Source organism: Papaver somniferum, chromosome 5 (genome assembly GCF_003573695.1).
Source record: "Papaver somniferum cultivar HN1 chromosome 5, ASM357369v1, whole genome shotgun sequence".
Lineage (NCBI taxonomy): Eukaryota > Viridiplantae > Streptophyta > Magnoliopsida > Ranunculales > Papaveraceae > Papaver > Papaver somniferum.
Genome location: NC_039362.1, coordinates 151,996,708 through 152,013,731, shown reverse-complemented (window position 1 = coordinate 152,013,731; position 17,024 = coordinate 151,996,708). Strand labels below are relative to the sequence as shown.

General features: G+C 36.9%; 1 protein-coding gene across 1 annotated transcript; it reads right to left on the bottom strand.

Annotated features, from left to right (window-relative positions):
* Positions 1-5,727: 5,727 nt before the first annotated feature.
* Positions 5,728-6,906, bottom strand: LOC113279876 (acyl-CoA C20 Delta5-desaturase-like; the record flags this gene model as incomplete). Its single annotated transcript, XM_026528523.1, has 4 exons — positions 5,728-6,048; positions 6,225-6,362; positions 6,504-6,644; positions 6,748-6,906. Coding segments are annotated over 4 exons (759 nt in total), but the record flags the coding sequence as incomplete, so codon positions are not given.
* Between the last annotated feature and the right edge of the window lie 10,118 nt (positions 6,907-17,024).

Genomic DNA, 17,024 nt, shown 5'->3' with positions numbered 1-17,024 from the left:
AGGTGAGTCTTCATCTTCGAACTCATTAAGCGCACCAGTGACTTCATTAATGAACTGAGGTTAACCAATCAAAGCATTGAATTTCCGACAATCACTAGAAGTGTGCCCCGATTGCTGACATTTATTGCACTTATCTCCACGAAATTTTGTATAAGCATTATTAGCTCGCTGTTGCGGTGGAAATTGTTGTTGCCTGTTATGAAACCGATTCCCTGTAGTAGGAGGAGTTGGTTGCAGAGAGTGAGACTGCTGACCCGGCTGAAGATCAACTGGATTGGCTAAGATAGGTGTAGCCAGAGGTGGAGTATAAGGCACAATATGGCTAGGTTGTCGATGTGAATGGCTAACAGCATCATAAGGAGGCCTGGGAATATTCAAAACAGTATCTGGAGAAAAGTTTTGAGATGAATTGGTACCCCTGTAAGTATTTTGATAACGCCCTTGTCTGGATGGATAAATCCTAGAAGAACGAATAAGACGATTTTCTATCTTAATAGCTTGCTGCACAGCTTCGACCATAGTAAAAACTGAATGAGTCATACCATTTTGTATTAATCTATTCAGTCCCTCAATGAATCTTGCAACTAACTGTTCTTCAGATTCTTTGAGTTGATTTCGTGCGACCAAATTATAAAAATCTGACACATATTCTTCAACAGTTCGTGCCCCCTGCTGAATGTTTTGTAATTTGATGAAAAGTTGCTGCATAAAGTCTCTAGGTAAGAACTTATCCCTGATCAAAGTTTTCATACGTTTCCAAGTACGTATTTTCGGTTTGTTAGCGTTTCTACGATCATCATGGATCTTATCCCACCAAGTTGGAGCTCCTCCTTTGAGTTTGTATGTCACAAGTTTAACCTTAGAATCTTCAGGGACTTCCATGAATTCGAAAAAAGCTTCTACCTCAAAGAACCAATCAGTTAGTTCTTCAATACGAAAATTTCCAGAGAAGTTGGGAATATCAGCTTTTAGTTTATATTCTGGTAAAGAACTGTAAGGGTTGTGACCAGTTTTTAAACATCGTTCTTCAATCCAATTCTTCTCTAGATCGTTCTCACGTTCATCTTCATCATCACTGTCAAGTGCAGGAGAAACTATCTTCTTCTTTGAATGACCTATGAAACCTTCATATGGTTTCTTAATGTTTAAAGTACGCAATACATCTTCAGGTACTTCATCATTCTGTAAAAACTGAAGTATATCTTCTTTAGTTTTTCCTTCTAAGTCTACAAGCTCAGGCATATCCAAATCTAGATTTATATGTTTTGCAACCTTCAAAAGTTGATTCTGCATGGTTTGAAGCTTGGTATCTCTTAACCCTAATTTGTCCTCCATGGACTTCTCAAGAGCTTCAGTAATGTTTTTTGCCAAAATCTCGGTATGAGATTTGATGAGAGCTTCGATTGCTGCTAGAGTAACTGGTTGAGCAGTCATATTTTGTTTTGTTCTTTTTTGTTCTTTTTTTTTTTTGTATACGAAAAGAAACTAAAAAAAAAGGACCGAAAGGTGTTGCGGAAGCGATGTAAAGGATCAAGTTATAGGATAAAAACCTAAAACTAAGCGGTTGATACCAACTAATGTGGAACAAGGTAAAAGAAAGCAATACTAGATTGTTATAAGCAAGAAGAGAAGAGAATTCAAGCAAGAAGAGAAAGATAAGTTTTGTGTTTAATAATTTGATTGAGTAATAGATGGATCTTACAAGACTTAATCTAGCCTTTATATAGGCTTGAAGAATAACTAAACTAGGAAACATAAAACTAAAAGGAAATCTAAAAGAATCCTAAAAATAAGAAAGACTGAAACTAGGAAACCATGGAAGCCAAACCTCTAAGCGGAATCTTCTGGAATTTTAGTATTCCCTGCATCAATATCTATATGAAGGTACATTTCATTTGTGTGTAACAAGCTAAGTTCGATCTAACGGTTGAAATATATTAGCTTGAATCTAATCAGGTTTTCATCTAACGGTGAATATTGATTGCTTTGTTCCAAAGCTATCAAACCCTGATTTGAAGACTATATAAGGGAGAACTCTAATAATTGGGAAACCTAATACCCACACCTATTATGTGATACTAGTTGCGACTAGAGTTTATTCTACTTTAACCAAGGTTTTTCCTAAAACTCTCATAGGTTAACAACTTGAATACTTCATTGGGATTATGAAGCCATACCCAACTATTTTCTCTGTAGTTGCGTGTTCTGATCTTACTTTATACTATCGTGATTGAGTATTATCTTCTCTAAAATTTGCTCGAGATTTATCTCCGATATGTAAGATAAAAAGAAGTCACAAACATATTCATCTCATCGTTTGTGATTCCACAATATCTTGTTTCGCTTCCATAAGATTAAGATTATTGTGAGGTGATTGATATTACTAGGATGTTCTTCGGGAATATAAATCTGGTATATCAATTGGTTCTGTGCACCTTGATTTATCAAAAGACGGAACAAAACTCGTAAGTATTTCTGTGGGAGACAGATTTATCTATTTTAATAGACTTTTATGTGTGAGACAGATTTGTTTATCAAGTCTTCGACTTTGGGTCGTACAAACTCTTAGTTATGGGTGAGATCAGCTAAGGGAATCAAGTGCGTAGGATCCTGCTGGGATTCATAGACGTAAGGAGCGCAACTTTACCTTGATCAGTGTGAGATTGGTTACGGCTCAACTACATTCCAGTCCGAAGTTAACTTGTAGTAGGCTAGTGTCTGTAGCTGATTAATACAGTGTGGTGTTCAAAGATGGACTAGGTCCCGGGGTTTTTCTGCATTTGCGGTTTCCTCGTTAACAAAATTCTGGTGTCTGTGTTATTTCTTTTCCGCATTATATTTTGTATATAATTGAAATATCACATGTTGTGCGTCAGTTCAATCAGTTCTTGAATCTAGCCTTTGGGTTGTTGATTGAATTGATTGACACTTGGATATTGGCTTTTGATACCGTCCAAGTTATTTCTCTTATTCAATCGAGCTCGCAAATTCCTATTTGTTTGATTACAGATTGAATTGAGAAATAGAGATATAATACTTTTCTAAAGATTGAGTCTGATTGTCTAGTTGATTCTCTTGAAAGTATATTGGATTTACTCCATACAGTTTTCCGAAACGAAATATTGGGTGTGGTTGTTAGACCCCCGCTTTTTCACATATATTGCCAAATTTTTGTAAGAAAGATAAATCAGGAACAACACCAAACAACAGTTCAAAAGGAGACTTAAATTCAAAAGTCTTGTTGGCATTCTATTTATCAAGTATGTTGCGGTAAGATAAGCATCATACCACATTTCTTTTGGACAATATGCATTAAACAACAAAGAATTCCCCATTTCAGTAATGTGCCTATGCTTTCTCTCAGTAAGGACATTCTGTTTTGAATTTTTTGGACAAAAAATTCTTATAACAATACAAGTTGACTCTAACAAATTTTTAAAAGGACCTTTAACAAGTTCTGCTGCACCATCAACTTGAAAGGCTAAATTTTTTGATGAAAATTGAAATTCAATAGAAGTCTTAAAATGAGAGAAACACTTAGTAGCATTGATTTTAATTCCAGTGGATAAATCCAATGAAATCTACTGAAATTATCTACAAAAACAATATAATACTTACAATCATTCAAAAATGGAACAGTTGACCCCAAAGATCACAGTGGATTAATGAAAGAGGTTTATCAGCATGAGTGGATGAAAGTTGAAGAGGCAACTTCTTACTTTTAGAAAGTTGACAAGGATGACACAAGGCAGAGGACTGAGGTGATGATAATGCAATTTGTTTAGAAGAATGCAATTTCTGTAAGATCATATTAGATGGATGACATAGTCTATCATGCATGTTTTAGAAGATGCACTTAAAGTAGATGAGAAAGCACATGGAGTATTAATATAAGAAGGAACATATTGAATATGATATAAATTGTTAACCACTGGTCCATGAGTAAGCAAAGCACCTGAATATAAATCTCTAATATCATATCTATATGAATCAAGCTTAAAACAACAAGAATTCTCCTTTGTGAACTTGCAACTGAGACTAGATTATGTTTCATTTCAGGAAATAAAAGAACTGCGTCAATCCTAAAACTATTTTTAGGGGTCTTTATAAAAGAAGTACCGACGGAATTAATATGCAAGGACTTACCATTACCCACTTGCACCTTCTCCTTTCCTATGAAGCTAGAAGTATTCTGTAGAATACTCATATCTTCAGTCATATGAGTTGTTTCTCCTAAGTCGGCTACCCACTGTTGAGGTTCAGAAGTTGATGGATCAATAAAAACTTGGTCTTCAGTCATTGTAGTAAATGTATGTTGTTGACCAACATTGCATGTATTGCTTGTTGAAGCAGAAGAACCACCAGAAGCAAAAGTAGGAGGATATATATAAAGTGACATCTGCTAGCATAATGCCCTTTCTTTCTACATATCTGACAATTTATCTGTGAAAAATCTCTTATATCAGCATTAACTTGAGCAGAAGAACCACCGGAAGAACCATTTTTTTGAACAAAATTACTGCTTTGGCCATTCTTGTACCCAAAATTATTTACTTGCCCATTCTTAGAATTACCCTTTGACTTGCGTCTTCCATTACCAGTAAAATTGTTACCAGAAATAAACATTTCTAGTATAAAAAGCAGATGGATTCTGTGCATCAAACACAATACTAGAATCTTGTTGTTGATCAATGAGTCATTGCTCATGATTTAGTAGCCATGGTTTTATCTTAGAAAAAGTAAATGTGACTTCTCTATTCTGTGAAGCAACAACAAAGTTATCATGCTCTCTTCCTAATCCATTCAATACATACATTATCAGATCAGAAGGACTAACCCTTTCCCCTATGACATCCAAAGAATCAGCTATGTTCTTAATGTTTTGAAGATAAACCAGGATAGACATATTACCTTTCTTGATGTTGTGAAGCTGATTTCTGAGTATACTTTTTCTTGCCAACTGACTTCTAAAACTAACTTTAAGAAAATCCCAAATCTCCCTAGCAGTGGAAAGACCCAAAACATCAGCAGATACTGAATCTGTAAATGTTGTCTTCATACAACTCGTAAGAAAACAGTCTATCTTCCTCCATCGTAACCATTGTGGATTCAAGGACAAAACACCATCAACTTCAATTTGTTTTACTGGTTCTTGGACTTCACCACTAACATAACTATACAAATCAGTCGATACAAAGATAGATTTCATTTGATCACGCCATAACCAGAAATTATTTGAACCTAATTTTGCAGAAACAAAATTTGAGATGTTTGTGAAGGGAGAGGTAAAATCAAGAGAATCACCCAATTGAGCAGCGGAATTGTTGGTACCCATATTTCTTCTTCGTTGATAAACAATCGTTGAAGATGACATTAACTTGAAAGATTATTAAAAAATAACGAACACAAGAATCAGATCTTGATAAAAATCATATTGAAAACTTAATGAAAAATAGGTATTGAATCGAGAAAGATATTGGGAAAAGATGTTGGATTCGAAATCTTTTGCGTTGAAAAATTATTGAAAAGATGTTTGCAGTATTGTGATATTTGACCCAGGATCATCCGATCGATACCATGAGAGAACTGGAATATTATTGATCAGATAGATTTATAAGAGTTATTAAAATGCCTTAAATAGGCAATTATTAAGACACTGGAAAACATAAAATTGTAATAAGAGTCAAGTCAATCATTGACAAATATTGACCTGACACACAATGACTTCTACCACAAGTACATTGTCTGATAGGAACGCAATTTTAGTTTCTGAAACACAGTTGGCACTTTGACATCATTTGCTAATCCGAGATGCTCAAGAAGCTTCACAAAGTACCAAGGTACGTCAATTTGCCACCATTCCAGCCCTAGTCGAGCTGAAAACTCGAAAGCATGATGGTTATTATGCCAACCTTCTCCATGGCTCAATATCCCCATCACCCAATTTTTCGTAGACAAATCATTGGTTTCCCATGGCCTTTTCCCCCATCGATGACACACTGAATTCACCGCCAATGTGATGTGATGCCCAACTGCAACTCTTACTCCCTAAAAATAGTAAAACCATCTATTGGTCCATGCATACTTTTACTCCCAATAAAAGTATCTCCTTTGAAATGACAGAGGAATATCATGAAACTCAAGACAGCATTTTTGGGCTGATCTATCTAGTAGTTCAGCGAAACAAGAGAAAGCTAGCTGACATATTGCAATATAAATTTTACCATGCCCCATATAAGGTAAGGCAGTCCTATGACGTACAACATAAGTGCCAGTCCACCTATATGAAAGGATTGCGTTCGTCCAAGAAACCTATAGAAGGCTTGCTTTTGTAAATCCATTACATTGCTTTGTTCTCCACACTGTAAAACATGCCAACAAGATCTCATGCTAGCAGAATAACATCCATATTCATTTTTTTGTAAAGCAAAATGAAAACTTGAGAAAATTTTGTCGCTTCTTAACCGTGCGCGTCCTTAAAAACAAGGGATAACGATACAAACCTTTTCCTTGATATGGCTGTGATGAAAAATCCAATTCAAGTGGCTAAACCACAATCCTTTAATTGGAGTATGTGGATCTCTATCAGTATCAGTAAATTGATGGTGGTACCGATGAACACTTACCCAATACATAGAATCTCCCTGATGAGCATTTTAAGGAAGACAAAAATAGTCAAACAATAATTTAGAGAAAAGATATGTACTTTTGGCGCCACAAAAGGGTCAAAATAGAAATGAAAATCACCTGTACAGCATGAAGCCCAAAATAAGCGAACAAGTATTCCAGTGATTTTGTGAGCTTAAAACTCTCGTGACTAAGGTTTCTGTGGTATGAAAGACTTATCCCTATAGGTAAAGTTACCAAACTCAATATAATGGCAACCCAAAGTGCACTCCAAGTGAAGTGTTGGGTGCAATAATAAAAAATAAGGAAAAATCAAATAAGCAAAAGTTATTGATACTTAGCTTCTTTATAATGGAAGTGATCGATTTGATGAAACGAATGAGCTCCATATATCTCCGCAACAGCAACAAGGCAAAACTTTGGAAAAACAGAGTGAGTCACGTGTTCAACACGTTACCCTTAAGACATTAGCTAAGACATTAGCGCCCGGATACACTCAATAGTGATGCTATAGCCCTCACAGGACGGATATCTCCAGGATAAAACACCCTACTAAACCTACTACTAGCATATGTAGTAGATGCTCAACTTGAGCTTGGCAACTCCGAAAAAACCGTTAAGAAAAATCGCGAACTCTTAAGAAACGCTATAAAATATTTTTCCTTAGGGGTCTCTCTAAAACATAGAGCAACCCTTTTCCCATAGATTTTACAAAAGTAGTGAATTTCTTTATATAATGGAATAAAACAATTTAAGAAGAAAAACTCCCCGATGTGGGACTAAAAGGTTTATATAGTTTCTTAAAACTACTAAAAATTGGAAACTCCACAATGTGAGACTAAAAAGTTTCATTCACAAAATAAAACAATAAATTATAATTTTTTATTAAAACTTTAAAAAAATATTTTTTTATTAATCGTTTTCCAACAATCCCCCACATGAATGAAAACTCAATAAAACATGAAAACACAGATAGATCTTGGTAAATCAACATCCCAACCTCACGATCCAAACAGACTGATCGTGCAAGTGTTGAAATCATACTAGTCATTTCTACGTCCTCTCCCTCACACAAAAGTGTGTTGACCCAGGGTCATACTATGGATTGCGTAAGTCATAATAATACTGAGAGCTTTCATCTTTAGTTCTCACATGGTGAGACTATAGGTATCTTTCACCAAAGTGAAAAAGCATGAACTAGTGAACCCTTAGTGACCTCTAGGTCCTAAGTTCCAGTAATACCAAAACCATCAAAACGAAAATCACATAAAAGCGCAGGAAATACCATTTTAGGCAGAGGTGTCCATGAGGTCTTGAACCTTTGCTTAGTGAGATATTACCGGAATTACTTGCTAGAGACAGTGAACTATGTCTTGAACTGCTAGCATTTGATGTAATTCGTGATAACAACCACGGGTGATATCTCCAAGATTGCTGCCAATCTCGTGCCGTTTTGTCCAATTTTTCCCTGGACATATCCTGTTTCTCAGAATGCTCTAGAGAATCAAAGCTCATATTCTCATAGGAAGCGGCCCACTTCCTCATTCAGATAGGTTAGTTTCCATAAAGAGTGTTACTGCTACACCTCACTTCAATCTTAAATTGAAACTATAGAACTCATTAAGACTTCTTAAAAGTCATCCTTCACATGCAGTCACACTATCACGTCTACACCATAGGGAAGGGACAGAGAATAAAATTCTCTGATAATGTTTACCTTTACCCACCAAAAATTAGTTGTCTCATTCGAAACCTTGATCTTGGGATCTCCAGTCAGCAAGGTTGAGTATCCTTCATGGAAAGTTTAATTTATGAGCTTAAGCCCCTTCCCCCTCGATGCATTTCTAACTATCTCTTGGGATAAACCTTTCGTCAAAGATTGCGCGATATTCTCCTTGGACTTTATCCAATCAATGGAAATAACGCCGATTGAGATTAGTTATTTTCAGCTTTAGCTATTATATCTTGGCTAACACAATGTATAGATATAGCTGGCACAGGCCTATGCCAGAGAGGAATGTCTTCTAAAAAACATCTTAGGCACTCGGCCCCCTCTCGTGCTTTATCTAACTCAATACTCTCAGATTCCATAATGAATTGAGCAATATATATTTGTTTGTAAATATTCCAAAAACAAACCCTGATGCTAGAGTGAAACATATCCACTCGTAGACTTAGACTCCTCTGAGTCAACTATCCAGTTTACGTCACAAAGTCCCTCAAGGACATCAAGATACCTTTGATAAATCAAATAAAAGGTAATAGAGTATTTTAGGTACCATAATACTCTACTCAGTGCATCTGAATGCTATTGCTCTGGACTACAATTATATCTACTTAACTTACTCACAATATAGGCAATGTCTGGACTTTTACAGTTCATTAAATTCATCAGACATCCTATAACTCTTGAGTATTCAAGTTAAGATACTCTATTACCCTTTTTTCTTGAGTCTACATGAATAATCGTACGGAGTACAAGCAGGCTTACAATCACACTGATTGTATCTCTTAAGCACAAATTCAAAATAATGAGAATGACAAAGACTACATATGTTAGATTATTTTCTAATCCTCATCCCTAAGATTACATCAACATGGCCTAAGTCTTTCAAGTCAACGTTCTCATTCAGCGCATGTTTTTAGTGGAATTAATCACATCTATGTTTGTATCAAGTATAAGCATATCATCAACATACAAGCATACAATCACACAGGTATCCTTAACAAGTTACTTGTAAATATACTTGTCAGATTCATTAACTTAATCCACTACACATTATCATATCAAATTTTCCATGTCACTGTTCGTGCTTATTTTATAAACCATACAAAATTTGTTCAACTTACAAACTTTGTCATTATAACCTTTCACTACAAGTCCTCAGGTTGGTCTATGTAAATTTCTTTATCTATTCACGATTTAGAAAGCTGTCTTAACATCCATCTGATGTATCTCTAATTTGTTTTATGACAACAATAACATTAGCATCTCAACGGAAGTAAATATCGTCAAATGTGAATAGAATCAAGGAAATATACACCTTCTTTTAGTTTATAGCCTTTAGCTACCACTTAGCCTAATATTTTTCTACATTCCATATACCTAATGTTTCCTCTTAAAGACTCATTTACATCTCATGTCTTATTCTATGGAGTAAACTAAAACCTCCCAAGTCAGGTTCCGACTGACTGAGTCCATTTCACTATGAAGCTTCTTACCAGAATGGGGTTTCAGTAGATATCAGGCTTCTTTTACAAGATAGTGCTTAGACTAAGCTAGGCATGTTATGAAGTCGGCTTCATAAGAAGTCTCAAGTCTAATTGTTTTACTTCTCTTAGGCTAAACCTTAACTTTATCTTCTTTAAGATAAGTTCTGACTATTGAAATAAATCTAGGGATCAACAACACTCTCTAATGAGGTACAGTTAAGAATAAACATGTTCAAAGACTCAGCACGCCCTAGATTATGTAACAATATTCACAACAAAGTCAGAAAAATCACACCAAAGTCTGAAAAATCAGAACACAACCAAAAATCTATATGTAGTAGTATACTCAGCATACCTTATATGAAGACACAATCAATTTTTGGTTTCTATCTACTTCTTTTAGGAAGACGAATGGAAAACTTAGTCAAACACCCCCACTTCGACGCAATTCATAAGAAGGTCGTCTACCTATCCATAAATCATATGGAGTTTTATCTGATCCTTAAGGGTACTCTATTCAGGATATACTAGTTAACATGACTGCCTCCCCCCACAAGGCCGCAGGTAATCCTGAACTAATCAACTGACAATTATCATCTTCTTAAGGATACAGTTGTTTGTTCAAGGCTTCTAATTGGTTTTGAACTTAAAGTTTATACATCTTATGGCTTCTAAGGCATCATCCTTATCCCTAAGCAAGTATACAAGACAGTACCTCGTACAATCATCTACGAAGTTATAAACCATCTTTTCAACAGTGATTTTGGGTTTAACTGATAGACGCATTTATTGTCTAATATAGCTCATTTGTATATATTGTTAGTACTCGATATTGTACTTATTGGTTATTTTATGTATTTGTAGGTGTTTTTGGAAAATAATCTCTTGCGGCGAATTTGGCTAAAAATGTGGCATTTGGACCTCCGTTGATAACGTACCGGAAGCGCCTCAGAAGTGTACCGGAAGTATCCCAGAAATACCCCGGAGGAACCCCGAAAAAAAATGCGGAAAATGCCCCAGAGGACACTTGCTATACGGACCCTTGATTTTGGATAAGGGGTAACCTAATTACTAAGGGGTGACCCATTTCCAGGCATCTGCTAAAGGGAGACCAGCCACAGATAAGGGGAGGTCAACTTCTCAAATTCAAAAGAAAATTTTGGCGGGAAAAAAGGCAGCAGCGTCAACAGTTTTGGATCAAGGATTTGAGCGACCTAGCAGGCGATTCAATGGGCAAATTTGGTACCCACGGACTCTACAAGACATAAGGGACCTGTTAGAAGCGATTAGACCCATCTAATTGGGCTGGATAAGTCAGAAAATCCACACAAAGTCAAGACAGTGCACACGGTCCCTGTTTAGGGTTTTGAATTGGTTTGAAAGATTTGGGAGAGATTCTTGCGTGGGATATACTTCAAAACAGTTGAGTTCAAGTCAGAGAAGATTTTGGGAGCAATAGAATAGCTCACAGACGCATACAAAGATCGACAGATGGAATTATTGTTCAAACTGCACGTGAAGAATAAGAGATTTATTCTCGAATTTGATCGAGTTTCTAGGGAATCTGAAGGCTATATAAGTGTTGGTTTACATCAAAGAAAGGTTAGAAACCTTTAGGAGAGAGTTGAGTATGATAGAGAGAAGAGAAAGAGCTGCTGCTGCTGCTGCTGCCATTAAAGCTTCTGAAGAACACGAAGAACAGACTCGCAGAGTCAGTCGTTCTTCAGCAGACTTATTCATACCGTTCGTTGTTTCACAGCAGTAGATCGTTTACAGCAGTCTTAAAACCATACCCCTTTGTAACAGTGGCGCTGTAACACCACACGTTGCAAATTCTGTTTCATCTTATATTCATCAATAAAAACACCTATTTTAGCCATGAATTCATCTTGTGAGTGTGTCTTTGGGATGAGGAGCTAAACCCATTAGCCGAGACGACGGAGGAAGCCATTGGTCCATATTGATTGGTATAATTCTAATTTTATTATTTATTTGCAATATTATTATTTGATTATTTGCATGGAATTGAATTGAAATATTAGTTTTTATTGAATAGTTGTGAATTATTTTGATGAAGCATGCTGGGTTTTAAAAACTTTTGATGTTTTATACTTTGTGATTACAATTATTACTTCAAAATATATTTGAGGCAAATATTAGAATTATTTTTAAAGATAGAATTGCATGAATATTATTTAGAATTTACTATTTAATTGGTCAATGGTGGAATCCTAGTCTTGGTATTTTCTCTAAAGGTTTGAACTATTTTATTTATTTGCCTGTTTAATTTAAATCTAGAAAAATTGTTTTCTTCACAAGTCTGAAAAGACCCTGTTTTTACCACTACTACAATCACTATTTGAAAACCATCAAATTTTTGGCGCCGCCGACGCGGACCTGTGTTTAGTTAGCATTTTTTTTAGATTTTTTTTTATTTTTATTTTTGTTCTTCTTTACGTTTTTGGTTTTTTTTGTTTCCTTGCAGATTTTTGAAGTTGGAGCGAAAGACAATTTTGCCAAAGCTTGTGGTGATTTACTTAAAGTTTGGGAGCGAAAAGCAAAGCTAAAGGAGCGAAAGAAGAATTTTCTTTATTTTGTAAAAGAGAAAAAAAAAGAGATTTTTTTTTTTTTTTTTTTTTTTTTTTAGACTTTCTTTTTTTTGTATTTTTTTTTTGGACTATTTGGACATTTTGGGACATTTTTATTTTTATTTTTAAACCCTACGGAAGGGTACCCTTAAATACTGTTTGCAGGGAAGGACGACGATTACAATATCGTCTCGGCCCCTCGGGTTCGCACACGGCATAGGAGTCGTGGCCCGAGTCGACTTCAGCGGTTCTTCGCCCGTCTGGTACGGGAGGTAAAATTCTAAACACCCGCGAATCTCCTGCAAGCGGGTTACTGGACTCCTTAAGGTGAATATATGCTGAGGACTTGAATATGGACTGTTTTTAAATTCCTAGTAAAGGGCAAGGACTGGACCATATAAGATAAGGGTTCGGATTTCATCACCGCTCCCTTCTTGCCCGCCTTAGGAAAACGAAACCTAAAGCGAACCTAAGCCTAAAATTTGGACTAGAAAGAGACCTATAGGGTATCGAGCTTAACAGGACAATCATTCGAAAAATATTGGTTACTCTTTTAAGCACACCTCGAAGTTCTTGACGGTTTCTGCGAGTTGAATGCGTGACTGCGCCGCATTGGATCGGTGAGGTTTTGGGTATCAAAGCTCCACTGAGCTTCCCTCGCCTCGATTCAACTTGCTTAAACTCGGATTGATTCCAGAGGGGTTTGCTCAAATTGTAACGAATTCCCTTTCGAAGGATTAGAAGCTGGTCTAGAAACAATCTAAGTGGAGCCATCATGCTTGTTGTTTGCTAGAAATCTTTAGGTTTGCTGTGGTAAAGTCGAGTCAGCCTGCTGTGTGATTGCTAGAACCTTCTGTTAGGATTTTTATTTCTTTTTGAATTTTTTTAGTGTATGCCCGATTTTGTTAGGGCTTGGAAAAGAGATACTCTAGGTCGATTGATTAGCGAAAAACCTAGTAGTTCTTCTGATTTAAGCAGGGAGCTCGAAGACTCTTCTTTGAGAGCCCTGTTTTTGGAAACTTCAGTTTTGAGAATTTATCTCTGAGTGAAAGTACCCCTAGTACTCCAGTTGTGCCAGCGATGGCAACTTTGAAAGATTACATGTTCCCAACTAGGACCAACCGAGCTTCATGCATTAAATTGCCAGCCACTACGGCTAATTTCGAGATAAAACCTAGTATTCTTCAAATGATCCCTATATTCTTAGGAAAAGATGATGAGAACCCTTATTTTATTAGGGACTTTGAGGAAATCTGTGGGACAATTAGAATAAAAGACCTTACTGATGAAGTCTTGAAACTTAAGATGTTTCCCTTTTCCTTGAGAGATAAAGCCAAGACCTGGCTTAACAACCTACCGTCTGAATCTAGAAACATGGCAGGAACTTATCGCTGCCTTCTATATGAAATTCTACCCTAAGCATAAAACTGCAGCTGTTAGGCAGAAAATTAGTGCTAGTGTGCAACAAGAGGGAGAGTCTCTTTATAGGTTTTTAGAGCGATTCAATGATCTCCTATCTCAGTGTCCTCACCATGGATTTGATAATATGAAACTTGTACAGATTATTTATGATGGTTTAGACTATTCGACCAAAGCCATGGTTGAGTCTATGTGCGCTGGTGAGTTCACTAGTAAAAATGCTGATGATGCTTTTACCTTCTTAGGAGCTATCGCTGAAAAATCCCAACAGTGGGAATCTTGTGTTGAACCCCCTAAAAGACTCTTGGTCAATAGAAGTAGCACCAATATGGTAGATACGAGTTTTGCGTCAGATGCTAAGTTTGCTGCTTTGTCCAGAAGGTTAGAAGCTTTAGAAATGGGTCAGTCTAAAAATAGGCCCCTTGTTGAACCTAATAGAGCCTCTCAAGTCTCTAGTTGTGGAATAGAGCCCGATAATTCATTTTGGGAAGGTCAAGTTAGTGAAGAACAAGCCCATGCTGTCTATAACAACTCTAGGTTTGAGAACCGTCAGAAGTTTGACCCATACTCAGAAACCTACAACCCTGGTTGGAGAAACCATCCTAATTTCTCTTGGTCTAAGGGCCAGAATCAAGGCCAGTCTAGCAATTCTCAGCCTCCCCCAGGTTTTGGTTTTAAGAACTCTTCAGGTCAAACCCAGTTTCAGAACACTTCCGAGAAAAAGATCTCTACCTTAGAGGAACTCACTATGTTAGCAATAACCATGAATGCTAACAAAGAACCACATGAGCTTTCAACAAGAAACTAGGCAAGAATTGAAGAATAATTCCCAGAGTCTTGCCAAGTTAGAACTTCAAGTAGGACAAATAGCTAAGTTTATAAGTGAGAGAGAGATGGAAGGTTCCCTAGTCATACTGATCCTAACCCTAGAGGAGAGAAATCGTACAATCATGTGAATGCTGTCACAACCCTAAGAAGTGGAAAGAAAGTTGACAACAAGGTCGCCATGCCTGATAGTGAACATGCTGTAGTTCACCCTGCTGAGCCAGAAAATGAGGAGACTGATAGAGTCTCCAAAGAGACCAATGAGGGTCCTGTTGAGCCTCACTTTGTTCCCAGAGCCCCGTTTCCCCAGCTGCTAGTTCCGACTAAGAGGGAGTCCAACTTTAATGATATATTGGAGGTTTTTAAGCAGGTTAATATCAACCTTCCATTATTAGATGCAATTAGGCAGATTCCCTCTTATGCCAAGTTCCTTAAGGACTTGTGTACGCGAAAGCGTAAGCTCAGTGTCCAGAAGAAAGCCTTCATAGCTAGTCATGTGAGTTCTATTATTCAGAATACCACTACTCCTAAGTATAAAGACCCAGGGTCCCCTACCATTTCTTGTACAATAGGTAAGTACCGTGTTGAGAAAGCGTTGCTTGACTTAGGAGCCAGTGTGAACTTACTGCCATACCATGTGTACCTTAAGCTAGGACTTGGTGAGATGAAACCTACCCAGATAACACTCCAGTTAGCTGATAGGTCCGTTAAAATCCCTCGTGGTGTGATCGAGGATGTTCTTATTGAGGTCGACAAGTTTATTTATCCAGTGGATTTCGTGGTCCTAGATACCCAACCTGTCCCCGACCCAGAGAACCAAATACCTGTGATTTTAGGTCGCCCATTCTTAGCTACGTCTAATGCGATCATAAACTGTCGAAATGGTATTATGAATCTATCTTTTGGTAATATGACTATTGAGCTGAATATTTTTAATGTAAACAAGCTACATTCTGAGCTAGATAGCACATGTATTGAAGAGGTGAACATGATAGGAACCTTAGTTCAGGAGTCATTACCAAACATCGTACCGGAAAATACATTGGAGAGTTGTTTATCCCATTTTAGCCTGGATTTCGACGATGATAGTAACATTGAACAAGTAAATGCTCTGTTGGATTCTGTTCCTATGTTAGATATTGATATATGGAAAGATAGGTTCGAACCATTACTAGCTTCTGAGTCTATCTTAATACCTTATTTAAAAGAGCCTCCTGAGTTGGAGTCTAATTATACATTTTTAGGCCCACCCGAGTCTTTCCCTGTGATTATAGCCTCCGATTTGGATAGTGATCAGGAAAGTAGTCCAGAGACCGTGCTTCAAGAAAATAAGGAAGCCTTAGAGTGGACCATAGAAGATATGAAGCAAGCTGAGGATGAACCACCTGATTATGACTTAGAGAAAGCAATTGACCTTTTTCAAGAACCCGATGGTCTAGAAATTAGGAACATTGTGACTAGTCATTGTAGAGGCACCCAAAATTCTAAGTTTGGGGGTAGAGATTGTCAATTATCCCCAATAGAAGTCCCTAACTTGGGACTCAAGCCTAGTGCATCTGAGGTATCGCTTGAGTGTATTCAGACTCCACAACCTGATCCGCCTGATAATGTCCAGGAGAAAATCCAATGTTAGAGACCCGTTTTTCGGATGAATCTGTTTGCCGAGACACTCATATGAAGCCCAAGTGGGCACCTCAGATAAATCCAGTTGTCTTGCGAGAAACTTTAGATCAGGTTGTGCTCTATCTGCTCATTTTTCTGATCTTGAGCATTTGTCTCCTATTTGTGGCAGTTCTATTTGGTCTTATGGACCCACAATTATTTCGACTATTGGTATACGACTTTGGAAGGTGAAAATTCTTTTTGAGGTATTTGATGTCTAGCTAATGACTATAAATTTAGCATTTACTGGGAGGCTCCCGCGTTCATGTGATACGGTAATATCCTTCCTTATTTCTTTTCCCTCCAGTGGTAATAGTTTCTCCTTGTTCATGCTTTTATTTTCATCCTTAGAACATTGAGGACAATGTAAGATTTAAGTTTGGGGGTGGGGAAGAAACACTTTTTGTTAGCTTTTAGTTGCAATAAATAAACTCCAGAGCCTAGAAATTTATGCCTATTGAGGATTGCACTAACTAATCTAAGTGGATGGAAGCATTTTGATTGTAGGAGTTTGAGGAACCAATCTGATTAGATGGAAACATCTAAAGAGTCTATTCATAAAAGCACAGAGCTCAGATGTTAGAAATAACATGATAGTTTCACCATATCTCGTTGAGTCCTTTTCACTTCTATTTTTATTTTATTTTGTTTTTAAACTATGTTTCTCTAAGTGATAGGTGGGGCCCACGA